Source organism: Zosterops lateralis (genome assembly GCF_965231275.1).
Source record: "Zosterops lateralis genome assembly, chromosome: 17".
NCBI lineage: Eukaryota > Metazoa > Chordata > Aves > Passeriformes > Zosteropidae > Zosterops > Zosterops lateralis.
Window position 1 is genome coordinate 11,091,791 of NC_139777.1, and position 15,729 is coordinate 11,107,519.

The window sequence follows — 15,729 nt, forward strand, 5'->3', positions numbered from 1 at the left end:
TGCAGATCCTTCCTCTCTTTGTCCCTTCGGACATCAAAGGCTCGCGAGGGGACAGCCCTGGCGGGAAGCTCCTCCCTGCTCATTAGCCTCCATAAAACAGGAACTCACCTTGGCTAGCTGTGCTTGGAGTCCCATCCTCATCCCGCTCATTCTTGACACTGGATCTCGGAAGGAAGGGCTTGTGCTTGCTTCAGGAAATCAGACCTGCTTTTGAACTGGACTATTTTGGCTCCCCTTGTAAGAACTCTGGTGGCTCTCTTGGCCCTGCAAGCTCCTCCACGTCACAGTACATGGAAAAATGCAAGCTTTACCAGGTAAGTGCAGGATCCTTCCCTTTTCTCACTGCACGGAAAGATCCTGGACTGCCAGAAAGGGACCAAGTGCTCCTGAAGGGCTCACCACCATTTATAGGAGAGTGCATGGGCCTGGAGAGGATTTAAAAACTGGGGTTTTTTCATGGGAGTAGATGAAAAGTTGTGCATTTGAGTGTTTTTTGAAAGCCTTAGAAGATCTTTTGTAAGGTAGCAAAGGTTTGCTCCCGATTGTGCCCAAAACTCCCTTACCTACATCACCTTGTGTAGTGTCACCCTTCAGCTGAAGGCTGGAGTTGTTTGTGGCTTGTCTGCAAAGCACTGAGTTCTTCAGGCTGAAGGCCACAGAAAGTTTGGAAATACTTGTCATATTTTAAATAACAGTTCTGATACAAACTCTCTGGTTTTGGTTTATTTTTTCCTATTTCCTTTGCCCTTTGAAGGCATGAACCCAAATCAGGCATAGCTGACTCCTTCCAGGTTCACACCCAGCACAGGATTTCTGTGATTTCCTTAGGGTTTCATTATATTTTCCCTCAATCCATCTCATAGCATGCTGTTAATCTCTCCTGTGTGGAGCACGATTGGGTTGGGCACAATGACAGAGATGCCTTGGGACACTGAGGGCCAGCCCAGAGGTGCTGTATTTGCTAGTGCAACTGAACCTAAATTTACACTACATCAAAAAAAAAACCCAAAAAACAAAAACAAACAAAAAAAACTTGGCCCAATTTATAGGCACATCAGTGGTGACTGGGCAATCTCAGCTTCCTTTCTCTTCCTTTGCAAGATGTTGTCTCATTCATGAGCAAAATCCTTGTGCAGTGGTTTGGATGATTTCCACCTTTGCTGCTATTTTGTTTTGTTTTTTTTTTAATCCCTGCTATGTTGATGTGATTCATACTGATTTCTGCCACTTGAATTTTTTTAAGCTGAAAAATAAAAGATCAGCAACGAAAAAAATGTAGACTCCATTATAGTATTATCATGTTAAAGATTCCAACTATTGCAGTATTCACCTCATTTTCTTAGTGGGTTGCTTCTGGTGTATGACCCTCTACAGCAGAAATGTTCCAGGTGGTGACTGGATGCATCTTAGAGATTATGCCATTGCATTTGTAGAAACATCAAACCTTTGTTATTGCCAAAAAACTTTCTGGATCTAAGAAACGAGGGTCCCTCCAGAGGGTCAGGGTGTTTCTACTGACATTGAGAAGATCAGAGAACATTGTGAGAGTTTTTTTGCTTGTTTGCAAGATGAATTTATTAGAAAGCTTTGTATGTTGATGTGCATTCCTCTTTGGTGGACACTGGATAGCTGTAAGTGTTGGGCTTCACTTGGAAGGTAACAGCAACAAATGTAATAAGAACTGATTTTAGTCAAGGTCAGCACAGCTTTTCCCTTAGAGGAGTTTTCCCTGTATTGTAAATCCTATCCTACACATTTTAGAAAAGCTGCAACAAATTTTCTGACATTCTAACACTGTCTCAGTAATGGAAAGTTGAGTAACTGCTTTAGGTGAGGCAATTGTACTCCAGCATCTTCTATCCAAAGGTCTTCCTCCTAAAATTACTAAATTGTCTCACATTTCTCCCTCTTTCCTTTCTGTCCCCAAGATGACAAAAAGATATGTATGACTCATGTTAGACACAGAAACTGTAGCACAAGCTACTCCTATTGGTATAAGGACCTTCAAATCAAGCACAGGATAGATTGAAAATCTCTTAATTTTCAGTGCCTTTACCATAGCAGCTTCCTGTCTTTCAACCTCACCTGGACATAAAGAACATATTTTTGAACGGGCCACATGTGGTGTTACCAAGACAATGATAATAGCGATATTTTTTAAAAAGTAAAACTAGGACTGCTGGAAAAGGTTTAAATCTCTTTTGGATAATAAGGGTTTTAAAGCCAAGTTGCACAGAAGAGGAAGCCATAGAAGTACAGCTCACACAAGTTCTTTTCAGTGCTTGGACGCTCTGCCCAAATCTCTCCGTGCCATAATTCCAACACTCGGGCATCTTTGTGGGAGGGTGAGTGCATGAGTCTTGTCATCAGTTACACAGGCACAAACTAGGAGGGAAACAAAAATCCAAACAAAATTTCGAAACAAAAACCCAAACAAGATTTGCAAGCAAAATCCAAAGTGGATCCTACAAATAGATCCATCACTCCAGGGTCCCGCTGAACCGCCGGCAGCTGAGTGGATCCATTCCCCAGCTCACACCATTGCTGGGCTCCAGGCCCTCCTGCAGACTGTTCATGTCCTGCTTTTCAGCCTCAGCCTGTGCACACAAAACCTGCCCGGTGAAAGGCGTTAGGTACATTTTAAAATCTCAGCTGCAACACTTGTTGTCCCTGGCTCCCGCAGCATTGTGTCCCTGCAGGTGTGTCGTGGACTCATTTTGGTAAAAACCAGATTATAACATCTGCCTTTGATTTTTAATTCGGTGTTGAACTCCTTTCCCTTCAATTCCTCTCGATTTCACTGGAAACCTCCTCTCACTAAAGACTCCTGAGATCTGCCTTGTTGTACTCTCTTTTAACGGCATTGGAATTTGCTTAAAGAAATGTTAATTCGAAAACTCATTTGGGGAAGAAGTGAGCATCTGTCTAGCTAATCAAAACCTGTTTGCGTTTATTTGTGACTAGATGGCTCCTGTGGGAAATCAGCCCAATTTTATTGTAACTCCTTTTGATACATGTGCTGCACTGAGCTACCAAATGCATGTCTCATGGCAGCTTTCATGTCTTTGCAAGAGGATATGGGGGAAGCTTTCGTAAGAAGATGTTAACAGGCTAATCTTGGTGAGCAAACTAGGTGTCACTTCTTGGCCAGTTCATTAATGTTGGATCAAAGCAGAAAAAGGGGTAGAGGATTTTTTTTTTAATGCCTAAAGACCTCCACAAACAGACAAAGTTACATTTTAATGTTTTCTACTTCTTAATCCTGAGGGAAGAACCACTTAGACTTGTATTGGGTTGTTTTGGTGGAAAGATGTCCCTCTGTGAAAAAAGCAAATTTCTCTAATAGTTGCCTCTTTTTTGTGAATGCTCTTTTGAAGGCATTACTCAGAAAAGCTGTAACAAGGTGAAAGTTCCCTTTTTTTTCTGCTATGCTCTGAATAAGATCTGATCAGGCTGAGAGGAAGAAAAATCTACCTTTTAAACAAAGAGCTGTGCCTGGCTGCTAATGCACCACACAGAGGGGTCCTGCTGGCCCTGACCTGCTGCTGTGGGTGTCCTGCTGAGCAGGCTCCTCATCCCTCCTCAGGGCAGTGTCCCTAAAGCCCTGCTGGCTCTGAGCTCAGCTCACCAGAACTGTACTGGCTCACATTCTGACTTAAAATGGAACTGGGCTTTTCACTACAGCAGCAGCAACCTTGCCTGCATTGCAATGTTGCTGATTGCACCAACTGGAGGTTTTAAGAAGGTTTTAAATCCAAACAGTTGTACAGAAGTGGTTGGTACCATCAACACCAAAGGCAGTTCCTCCAGAATCCTCCCTTTCCTCTTCCCCAGACCCACAGCTCGTCCTGTGCCTCCAAGAGGAAGAGCAGGCAGATTGCAGCACGGCCATGTGGGTTACTGAAGAGACACCTTCCACCCCTCTCACAGGCTCCTCAGGGGTCCCCATCTCCAGTTCTGACCAGCTATTCTCTTCTCAAAATATAGTCTATCCATAGTCTATCTCTGTCACCTCCTTTTCTTGCCTTCCCTTACATTTAGGACTCCTGTCTATCTCATCTTTGTCTTCTGGGGGGATTTTTCACCTCTGCTACCACCTACTTGTCATTTTCCCTGATTACCCACTGGTGCTCTTAAAATCTTTCCAGTCCTTTGAGCTTTCATTGTATTCTGTTGATAAAGTGTTTTGTGTAACCCTGATCATACCAGAACAGGGGTTGTGGCTGCCTGCCAGTGTGGGTTTTGTAACATGGAATTCAGGTTGAGTTGATACAACACACAGATCCTTACAAAAGGACCTACCATCGAAAACCAAACCTGTTGGAAAAGGCTCCCTACCTCTGAGCCTACCAAGTAACAGAAATCCTTTGAAGAATAGTAACAGTTTTTAAGAGGTTTGTTGTGGCACAGACTGCCCTGACCCCAAGGGTCAGTTCCCCTCCTGTCTGTCTGTCACCCTCTCATTTCTCCCTCCAGACGTGAAAGCGCCGTGTGAGGCCCTTCCTTCCCCCAGCCTGGAGCCCTTCCCACAGAGCTCCATCGTGGTCACCCTGGAGGACATGGGGCTCTGGATGAAGTTTCACCAGATAGGGACTGAGATGATCATCACCAAATCTGGCAGGTAATGGGCACAGGACTCCCCACACATACCAAACCCCTCCGAGCTGTTGTCAATGTCTCCAGGTGCTCATTTTTCTAATGGTGGCCCTTAAACTGGTTTTGTAGCCAGTTATGCTGATCTTCCTGATCCTGGCCAGAAGAATTGCACTTTCAGGGTGTCAGAGAAGTTCAAACTGTGAAGTGCAAAAGGTCACTTGTGGGGCTGATGTGCTGAGAAAAGTCCTGTAGCCTTATCTCACCATTTAACACTGGTGTTCTTCCTGTCCCTTTGAGGTTGCCCTGGGAAGTGCCCTGGGCTCCCTTTGCCTGGGTCACAGGCAGCAGCAGTTGAGCAGTAAATGCTTGGGTTTGAATCTGTGTTTGCAGACAAGAATGTAGCCCAGACTCGTAACAATCTGTGTGTGCAGACTCCACTGAAGTATAAATGAGTCATGTATTGTGGAGCTTGCAGTGAAAGAAGATGGAATTGTGAAGCTGTAAAGTATTGTGTCAACGCTGCTGTGAGCTGGAATAATCCCTTTGGGTAGGGAGGTAGCTTTCAAAGCTTTTTTGCAGAGTCAGAAGTTAAAAGTAGTGGCAGGGAGTATGGGAACAGAAAGCTGGGTGTGCTCTTAGACAAGAGCACGTTTTCTACCCACGCTCACATTTAATCCATCCTCCAGGGCTGTGAGAGCTGCAGCAGGCCAGGAACTACGTACAACCTCCAAATAGTTCCTTTCAAGTTTCCCACTGTTCTGTTAGAGGAATTGGAAGAACAAAAGCTGTAACAGTGTCAGGCCCTCAGTGACTGCTGCCCTGTTAGTGTCCATCCCGGCTAAACCCACAGGACTGTCCATCAATAAGATGGACAAATGGTCAGTGGCTGGCTGGAGAAATGCTGCTCACAGGGCTTTGCACAGCAGTGAGTAAATGTGACATGCTGCTTGATCATTAACAGCCACTTTACACAGAAACCTTTATCCTCTATTTCTCATTTCTCCTTCAGACGAATGTTTCCTCAATGCAAAATCAAAGTCTCTGGCTTAATCCCATATGCCAAGTACCTCATGCTGGTAGATTTTGTGCCAATGGATAACTTCAGGTACAAGGTAAGTACTTTAAATAACAGAATTTATGCTGTCCTTTCATCTTTGTTTGAAATAGATTAATCTTTATGCTTCACTTGTCACACTGATAAATAAATTCTCTTTGGACAAAGTTCAGAAGTAATTGATGGATTTTATGCCTCTCTGGAGTTATTTGTCAGTTTTTCTTGAGGACCAGCTGGAAAGGTAACTGATTTTCATTGGAAGCACTACAGTTTTAATCATGATTAATGTCAGACTTTTCTGGCAGCCATTGGGAGAAAGGGAGGAAAAATGAGGCCTAAACTTGGAGCTGATTTGGTAACATGATCATGGCTCGTAAGAGAGAATCTGCTACTTGTATTTCAGAGGAGTGCACTGAATTGACAGTGAAGCTAACTTGCTGAAGCTTTTCTGTACTGAAAGCATTTTTTTAAGCTCCAGACTTCTGTCTTTCCCTTCACAGTGGAATAAAGATCAGTGGGAAGTTGCTGGAAAAGCAGAGCCCCAACTCCCTTGTCGCACCTATGTCCACCCAGATTCCCCAGCTCCTGGCAGCCACTGGATGAAAGAACCTGTCTCCTTCCAAAAACTGAAGCTCACTAACAACACTCTGGATCAACATGGGCATGTAGGTTGTGCTGTGCTCTCTTGGAATTCATTGCAGGCAAACTTTGTGGGAAATAAGCAGGATTTGTGAGAAATTAGATGATGTAAAAATTAAAACATTAAATTTAAGTGCCCTCTTAGCTCCCTGCCAGGGAGGGCGTGGGTCTGTGCTGTCACTGCAGGGGCTGGGTGGAGACACCAATCCCAGCAGGAGTGCCTGGTTAGGACTGGGTGTCCTGAGAGTCTCCCCAGGGGATCTGCAGTGTGGTGGCACATGGAAACCTTGTCCTTTGTGTGCCCCAGATTATCCTGCACTCCATGCACCGATACAAGCCGCGCTTCCACATCGTGCAGGCTGATGACCTCTTCAGTGTCCGCTGGAGCATCTTCCAGGTGTTCAGCTTCCCTGAGACTGTCTTCACTTCTGTCACTGCCTACCAGAACGAGCAGGTACAGTGTGCAGGCTCTGCTTCTGGACATGCTGTGAAATGCTGGCTGTAAAGCCCCTATAAAGGAAGGAGTCTCCTTCCTATCTGCTCATTTTGGGCACCTGTGGGGAGAAACAGGCACATTGTGGTTCCTGTGGAAAACATCCCCTCTGTGATGAGATGAGTCATGCACCGTGATGGTATTGAGTGCACTGTCAGTGACACAGAACAAATGCAGTAAAAAGTGTGGCTGCAGGTCCAGATACAGATCCTCGTCCTGTGTATTTCTCTAGTCAGATGAATCCCACCCAAATCCCTGCTGACCCTGACAAGGTCACTTCTCTCTGTGGGTCAGTTCCTGATCAATGATGGGGGCTGCTGGGAGAGCTGAGATACTGTAACAAGGCCAAAGCCTTCACACAGTTTATCTGTAGTGATAAATACTGAAGATCTTGGAATAGTGAAGACCCCAACCAGTCACTGTGATGCTGAGTCTTGTTCCTTTCATTTTAAGATTACAAAGCTCAAGATTGACAACAATCCATTTGCTAAAGGTTTCCGTGAACATGGGAAGAACACTCGAAGGTAAACTGGTTTTTCATTTTAATTTGTTTATAGCTGGAGCTCACTTGTGAATTTTACCCAATGTCTTTGAGCAAAACTCTACCAGCCAGCTCTGCCAAGCCTGCTGCATTGTGCACACTGCATTTCCTTGTATCTGGGAGTGATGTCCCTCTGTGCAGCCTCTTCTCAAGAGAGTTGGGGAGTGGGAGGTGACAATTCCTACAGAAATGTGGGAGGTGTGACAAATTTGAGACCTGTACTCCCTTGCACATTGGAGCTAGACTGGAGTCTGACATGTGAATAGCAGTGATAACAGGAGCCCACAGCAGACCATTTGGTCTCTTGGAGATCAGCTTGATTCTGACATTTGGAGGCTCCCTTGTCTCCTTTTCCTGTGGGTGGAAAAGTGTCTCTTCCAGCGGGAGATTTTGTCTGCTAGAGGGAAAATGGATACCAATACCAGTGAGATCTTCCCCTTGGTCTGAGGGCAGCCAGTGGATGAGATGAAAAAAAAGCTTAAATTGCAACCCAAACTGGCAATAGAGAAGGAAAAAATGGAGGTTTTTTCCCAAGCAGAAAATGTTATGAAAATATCTGAGATTTTGTTTTGTGTTATTTTACGCCTGAAAAAAAATAGCTCCTGAGAAAAAAAAAAGTCCTGATGAAAAAAGGCCAAAACTGACTCTTTTTTACTTAAACTTTAAAAATGTTATGGATTTTCTTTCTCCTCCTAATAGCATCCCTGCCTATATATCTAGGCAAAGAGCTTACATCAAAGCTACTCCCACATCTTTTTTCCTTCCAGGGAAGGACGAGCCAAATGCCAGAAGCCCAGTCCAGCTAAGAGCCAGAAGAGGAAGCTGCCTGAGGAAAAGGAGCCTGCTGCTGAGGAACGTGGTAATATTGATCACAGAGAATGATATTCAGAAAGTTTTTTCAGCTAAATCATTCCTTGCTCCAGCTCATGGTGCTGTTTACAGTAGCACAGCTAAGGAGAGAGGACAGGGCAGGACTGACCACCACAGTATGTGGGCAGAAAAGAGCTGGAAGGGGCTATTCCCTTAAGACAGAAGGACTGCAGGAGGTGGCAGTGTGTTTCCTTCCACCATCCTGTGCTTACTGCAACTGCTAATAGACCATTGTGACCTTTGCCTCCCTCTTCCCCTTTCTCATTCTTTTCCATTCTTTCTTTTCCCTGCTTTGAGTCAGATTTTGAGAAGGATGAGAATGTGGATGTGAAGGAAGAGAGTAACCCTGTGGTGGTGAGCAGTGGCTATCCCTTCTGGGGCTCGGAGCAGAACAGCAGCCAGGCCTTCCCTGCAGCCTCTCCAGTGCCTGCTGAGCAGAGGGAGGGTTTGGCCAGAGAGCAGCAAGTGCCAACACCATCCTACCAAACCTACCGGTGAGTCCTGCCTCCTGCTCCAAAGCCACACTTTTAATTGGTGGGATTCCTCTTCTCCTGATGGGTATTTCCTAAGAAAATCAGCCGGTTGGGAATAGGAGGAGGCTGCCTTTCTGTTGGACAGCGCATATGGTTGAGAGATGGTGGATTAGCATGGAAATAGGTCCAAGGATAGTCTTTCTCTTCTAGCTCAAACCCACTGGTTCTGGGCACACTCGTGTCTTTGTAATGTTCTTTATTTCCCTGTCCCAAAATGCTCTCCCAGCCAGCTCTGTGTACTACAGAGCTTGCCTGTCCTTTGGAGGAAGTGTGGGAGGAGTGACAAGACTCCAGTGATTTTTTCCTTCCTCATGGGAAAATTGGGTGTGACTGAGCCCAAACTAGAACTTAGCCAGAACTAAGGTAGTCTGGACTCACCTTCTCTGGCATTTCATTTTTCTCTGAGTGTGACAGTGAGGCCTGTCCACAGTAACAGTAAGATGAAGCAGTAGGCAAGGGGAAGAGCTTGCCCTGCCTTTCCCCAGGGGATCTTTGTGGATTTTCCATGGTTTTCCACTGCGGTAAGTCTGACTTGCTCTTCTCTCTGCCCTTGTGCCCAGGTTCCATGAGGCTGGGGACAGCCAGCAGCTTCCCAGCCGCGATGCCGCAACCCTGAACGATTTCCGGGCAAGGTGCCATGCCTTGGATCTCGCCATGGTGCCCGAGCACGACCCCAAACAGCTCCCAGAGGGCTTCACCAACCTGCCCCCACTGCCCCCACCTCTGCCTCCTCCCCAGGACTACACAGGAGTGGTGAACATGGCTCTGGACTCTGTGGGGAAAGCGGGGCCGCGGGCGCCCATGTACAGTCCCTATGGCACGGAGCAGGGCCTGGGGCAGTGGGTGGTGCCTTCCCACAGCCAGTACAGAGCAATGAGCTACTCGGCCTTCTCAACGGAGTACAACACACAAGGAACTCCAGGACATGCCCACGGCACCATGGCAGAGTGGAGCCAGTACCCTCTGTTCCCCTACGCCTGCTGGTGAATGGGGAGGACCCTTCCCAGTGAAAAAAACTGAAAGAAAATTGTAAATGAGATTGAATTTGCTCTGGGGTGTTGGACTTGTGAAGCTTTGCCTACAGTAGGCAGAGGTATTGCTGCAAGCAGTAGCGTGGGACACCTTCACTTCCCTGTCTCCTTGCACAACAACCCTCACCATATTTCACAAGCAGTGGTTAAACTGGTGGCTGCCCCAGCCATGTCATTGTGGGTCAGGCTCAATGTGTTCTGCAGTGTTTTTTTTCCCAGCAGGAGTAGGAAATTACAGATCTGCAAGAAGAGTATTTATATTTAAAGAGCTGCTGAACTCACAGTCACAGTGTTGGCACCTCGCGTTTGGCAGTTTCCAACATCCCTTCCTCCTGGGACTTGGTGCAAGGAGATAGGGGCTGAGGACTTCCAGTAAGCCCTTCACGTGGCCAAAAAGCTGTAGAAAATATTGAAAAGATGAGCAAAGCAAGCAATCCTGGTGAACTTTAAGCAGCTTCCTCAGTTAGTATAGTCAAAGTAAAGCTAGAGTCTTGCCTTTCTTCTAGCAGCAGCTGAGAGTAAAATGCACAGCAAGGTGTGTCTGGAGCACAGCAGTGGGTCGTGCAGGCAGGGGAGAGTTTGTTCCATGCAGAAGTGGCAGCAAGGCTGCGTGTGGTGTCTTCCTGTCCCTGTGCCCATCCCTCCTCTGTCAGCCCTAGATTCGAGGTCAGTGAAACACTCTTCATTCTGTGGAGGTGGAGGGAGGTTGTTCGTGGAATGTGGGGGCTCCTCTGGGGCTTTCCAAGGTTGTCAGAAGCAGGGCCGTGAACAGCAGTGCTCCTGTGTCACTCCAACCTCTTCCTTTAGAGGAAAGGAAAGGAAATTTTCCACTGTGAACTTACTCCTTCTCCTGCTCCCTGCCACCCCTGGAGAGTATCATTTATAGTTGTGGTTCCTGTTGTGTGAGTGTATGAAGTCATCTGGCCACTGTTTGGGAGTCTGTGGGGATCTGTCCATGTTCAGTTAGCAGAGTGGTTCCACCTCCCTCCTCTCTGGTCCCATCCTGGGCAGGAGCAGCCTGTGCACTGCCATGCAAGTAGGGATTATTTTCCTGTTAGAAGGGGGAGGCCTCCCTGTTTGTCCCTGGCACTGGAGACTTGGTGAGACAGACTCATTGCTTCTCAGGGAGGATAGACTTGTTCCTAGGTGTTATTTAGGGAATGTTTTCATGTTACACTAATAGCTGCTGTGTGGCCCCTGCAGCCATCAGTAGGCACTGGGCTGTGTCATTGAGCCTGTGTGCCAGATGGTTTTCTGTGCACACGTGTGAATGTGTGTGTGTGTGTGTGTGCAGCAAGATGTCTCTGAGCAGACCTGGGCAGGTTTGTGCCCAGTGCTTCAGAACCCCCATGCAGGGACACTGGGAACGCCTTGCACCAGGTTTTTGGGGCAGCAGCTCCTCACTGTGCATCTGCACAGCGTAGAGATGTTGAGCCATGTTGTCATTGTTGAAATTACTGTGAAAAGTAGCCCTGTAAATTTGTGGACTCAGCTACGATGACTGTTTCCTTATTTAAATTGTATATTGCAAACTGCTTTTGTACCACAATTATGATATGTACAGGGCATCTGAGTACTTCCCCTGGGCTTCCCGGGATGTGAGGATGTGCAGCATTGAAATAAAGGTCAGACTTTGCCACAGTACATGTCCACAATGCCCTGTGAGCCTCCCCTCTGACAGCACCCTGGCCAGCAGTGATTTGTACCTGCTGTGCATGACACACAGGTGGATGTGAGCAACTCACTTAAAAAGAAATCTGGCTGGGCAAACAAAATGTGGAGCAAGTTTGTTGTTGTTTTTTTTAATGCCAGAATATCGTGATTTCCTGCTGTCCAAATGCCAGCTGTGTAAAGGCAGGTCAGCTGTAAAAGGCTGTCTCTGGCCATTAGTAGTTAATTTTGCCACCACTGTCCTTCACATCTTGGAGATGAGAAGAGCAGAATGGCTGGGGAGCTGAGTGAGTGCCTTGAGCACCATGTGCAGGGAGCCGAGGGGGGTACTTTGTGCATAACACAGGATCACTGCCAGCAGCATGCCCACAGGAGAGAATGCATCCCCACAGGCTACCTGGTTGGATCTGTTCCTTTATCTCTGTAGCTGGGATGTGCTTCCCTGTCACAGAGCGCTAATGAGGATGAAAAGCTGCAGTGAGCACGAGTAACTGAGGCCAGCTGGGCAGCACGGGGGAATTCCTGTGAAAATCCGAGTGCAACGCTGTTTCTTTCAAACCTTTGCAGTAGCAGTGCAGGTGCTGCTGCCCCCTGGGCCTGTCGGCAGAGCTGGTTTGGCAGACAGCTCTGCTCTGGGGTAAAAGACTCAGCTTTGTGCCTGGGACGAGCCATCAATTACTCATCAGCCTTCTGTTGCCACAGCACTGCTCGCCCTTCTCCGGTGAATCATCCCGCTTGCTGGAGCAGTACCTATCCTTTCCCTCTGATCAGAGGCTGCGCTGGCTTGTTTGGGAAGCCTTTGGAGATTTTGCCTGTAGGTGTGTGCTCCGGACTCTGCTCCCGCCCCCTCCCTTTGCAGTTCCCACCGCCTTGTTTTCTTCAGCTGTGGCATTTAAAGTCCGTGTGAGCCCGACTGCAGTGCTGGCTTTGCACGCCTGTGACACGATGTAATGCCTCTGACAGCTTCAATAAAAGGAAATGAGACATGTGGAAGTCAGGCCATTAAGACTAATAAAATAAACTCGAAAGTGCAGGTTTTGTTCATCTCTCTCAAGCACAACGTGCTCTGCTTCAGTCATGTTACCTGGGGCCAGTTTGTACATGCGTGACACGCTGTTGATCTCAGCATTCGTTCATTGTTCTCCTCAGTGTTCAGTGAGCCCCGGGTTATCTGCTCACACTGCTGGATGTGACTCAGGCTCTTGCACCAATTCTTTGCAGAAAATTGTTTATTTTCTCTGTGTTTTCTGCTCCTCTCCTGCAGAGAAGTTACATAAGGAGAAGGGCAAATGGACTATAAATGGGATCTAGGTAAATTTCCTATGAGAAATCAAGATCTCGATTTATTTTGGTTTCTCCTACTGGTGTTTGCAGCCTTAAGCCTTGCCTGACACTGTTTCAGTGCAGATGGGGATGGCAGAGGAATGTTTTCTTGCCGATGCTGCAGTTGTAGCCCGGGCAGCTCCGGGAGAGGCCGCAAAGCCCCAGCTCTGCCCTCAGCCCCGGGGGGACACGGCCGTGCCCTCTGCGCTCCGACCTGCGCTGACTGCAGCTGGTTTTACTAAGGGCTTTTCTCATTTCCAGGTGCTGCAGGGACAAGGACGTGCCGGGCTGGTGCAAACCAAGGCCTGGCCTGGTGCCGCTGGCCGAGTTCCCGCCCCAGGGCCGAGCCCTCCTCAGGCGTGTGGGGCGGCCGGGCAGGGCCTGTCCGGCCCGAGGGGGCTCCGGGCGGCCCCAGGGGGCTCCGAGGGGGCTCCGGGCGGCCCCAGGGGGCTCCTTGTCTGCACAGAGGCCTCAGGAGATCCTTGGAGCAGCATTTCCGTGCCCAGCTCACTGGAAACACCTGGTGCTGGGCAGCCAGGCTGAGCAGGGCTCCAGGCCTGCCTTGGGCTGCCCCCACGGCCCAGGGTGGGGTGTCTGGTCAGCCCAAGTACCAGCTCGCTTTGAGGCGTTCTGAGCAAGCAGAGCAAACCCCCTTCCAGGAATAACAACGTTCTTTCAAGTCAAATGGGTTTTTATTGCAGAGCTTTAAAATCCACTTAATTCCCAAGCCCTAGGGTGGGATCCGTGTGGAGCCTCTTAGCAGGGGGGAGGCAGCGTTTGGTTGGAGCAACAGGCAGTGCTGGTCACCCGGTGTGAGTGACCGGAGCGGCTCCGGCCACGTCCCTGCTGTCCATTCCTGGTGCCGGAGTGACTCCGGCCACATTCCTGCTGCTGGAGCGGATCTGACCCTTGTCCCTGCTGTCCATTCCTGCTGCCCAGAGTGACTCTGGCCACGTCCCTGCTGTCCATCCTCACTGCCCAGAGCTGCCCACACTGCGGCCCCCCTGCCCCTCCTCAGCCCCCACATGTGCAGCTTCAGGTGTCTTCATGTACCTGTCCTCGGCCTCCAGGTACTCAGTGAGTGGCCAAGAGCAAAGAGAGAGGGGTAAAACTGTAGGGCTTGCTGGGGAATGGAGGGGTTTCTCTGATCGTGGTGGGGATGGCCTGTTCTATCCCTCAGCTGCCCTGGAGCTGTTCATGACTTTACTGCAGTGTCAGTGGCTGCCAGGGAGGCCTGTTCTGTGTCCAGGGCTCTGTTCCCAGCCCTCTGCTGCTGGCCTGGCTCCCTGCTCCTCCAGGTAAGCTGCTTTTTACTCTTCTGCCTTGCAGAGCTGTAGTCACATCTAAATGTTCTTTCTGGACATTACAGCAGGAGGAACACAGGGAGAGGCTTACAGGACACAGTGAAGGAAGTGGGGAGGATTTCTCCCCGCAGCACACAACACTCATGTCCCAGAGCAAACCCAGAAGTGTTCTTGAGAGCTGGGCCTGAGCAGAGGTGTCAGATAAAATTTTAAACGAGGGTGAAGCAAACCTTTGGAGCAGGGTTGAGAAGAGGTGCTGCAGCTGTGCTGAGCAGTGTTACTGTTCAGCTTAGTTTAGTGTTATTCCTTTTTTGTTTTTCCAAGTTGTGTGAGTTTGTTTTATGACCTGAAGCACTTTGCTGTGGGGTGCTGGATTGCCTCTGACACTTCTCTAATACTCCATTTCTTTTCTTTGAATGTGCAGGTGTACAACTACAGTGTTCTTGCCCAGACAGCGCCCTGCTTGGTGAGTGTAATGGATAGATTTAATTTTAATCTCCTACAGTTCTTTGGGGACGTGCTGAGATTTTCATTTCCTCCTCCTCCTCCTCTATTTTTACTGAAGAGGGTAAATGATGTGCATCCATAAGGCAGAGTGGGCAGCCGGTGATACAGGATGGGCACTCCTATCAGTCATGCACCAGGCACAAAGCACTGCTCACTTTCAGTGCCTCTGCCTCCCGTTGTACAAACACGACTGTACATGTGAGACAGCAGCTGTTCATGGGAGAGAGAATTCCTGTGTGCTGGCACTGTCACTCCAGCTCCCGTCTGTGGGGACAAAAAGCACAGGCACCTGTGGTCTCTGTAACATCCTTGCTGGGAGATGGTGCATTAAGGGCGATCCGCAGGGAAGTGCTGGTGCAGAGTGGGCAGGGATGAGTCAGGCGTGATTCCTGTCACGCTGCGGGGTCTGTCCCCGTGCTGGGCAGCCAGCCCTCTGCCCGCCCACAATCTGCCCTGGGCTCTGCTTTGCCATCTAGAAGGGGCTCCGTGGAGCTCTGCAGAGCAGCTCAGGCTCTGCCCAGCAGCTTTCGGGTGAGGGGGAAATGGGAATTGCTGCAGTAAGCCTAAGTCAGCCCTCCAGGGATAAAGGCAGTGAACTAGAGCAGCGGAGGGATGTGATCAAACCTGCTGTTCACCAAAAGGATGTGCTGAGCATTGCACTGGCACAGGCTGAATGACACTAATGTGCTCGCTATAGAGCCCCTGGGGACACCGGGGCATTTTGTAAACCCTGGATGAGAAAGCCGGGCCAGGACAGCGGTGTTCTGCCCCCCAGGCTGGGCTGGCACTGTGCCGCATGTTCCTCATCCTGCCCGTATGGCTGTTAATGGCCTTGTCCTGCCTCCATCCTCAGGGAATAATTGCCTCACACTTGAGCAAATGTGCTCGGTGTTTGAAAGGAGTCTATCGATTTGTGCGTATTCCTGAAAGCCTCCCAAGGCCCCGTTCCCTTTGAAGTGTAAAAGCATCTGTCTGTCTCTGCTTCTCGAGCAGTCTCCCGCTCCATTTGCATCTCCTCTCGGGCTGCCCAGGAATCCATCCCTGGCCCCATGCCGTGCTCCGGTTTCAGCTGCTGAGAGGGCTCCCTGCCACGGGAGATGGGACTTGGAGACAAAGGTGCAAAGCTTCAGTCCGGGGAGGGGGTTGAGCTCAGCCTGCAGCTGGGGG

General features: G+C 48.9%; 1 protein-coding gene across 1 annotated transcript; it reads left to right on the forward strand.

Annotated features, from left to right (window-relative positions):
* Positions 1-290: 290 nt before the first annotated feature.
* Positions 291-9,713, forward strand: LOC310916624 (T-box-containing protein TBX6L; the record flags this gene model as incomplete). The annotated part of the gene is made up of 10 exons (XM_083874301.1): positions 291-314; positions 3,835-3,892; positions 4,477-4,621; positions 5,606-5,708; positions 6,151-6,315; positions 6,597-6,743; positions 7,236-7,306; positions 8,091-8,182; positions 8,495-8,687; positions 9,287-9,713. The coding sequence occupies 10 exons, from the start codon at positions 291-293 to the stop codon at positions 9,711-9,713; spliced, it is 1,425 nt and encodes a 474-aa protein (XP_083730427.1).
* Positions 9,714-15,729: the final 6,016 nt, after the last annotated feature.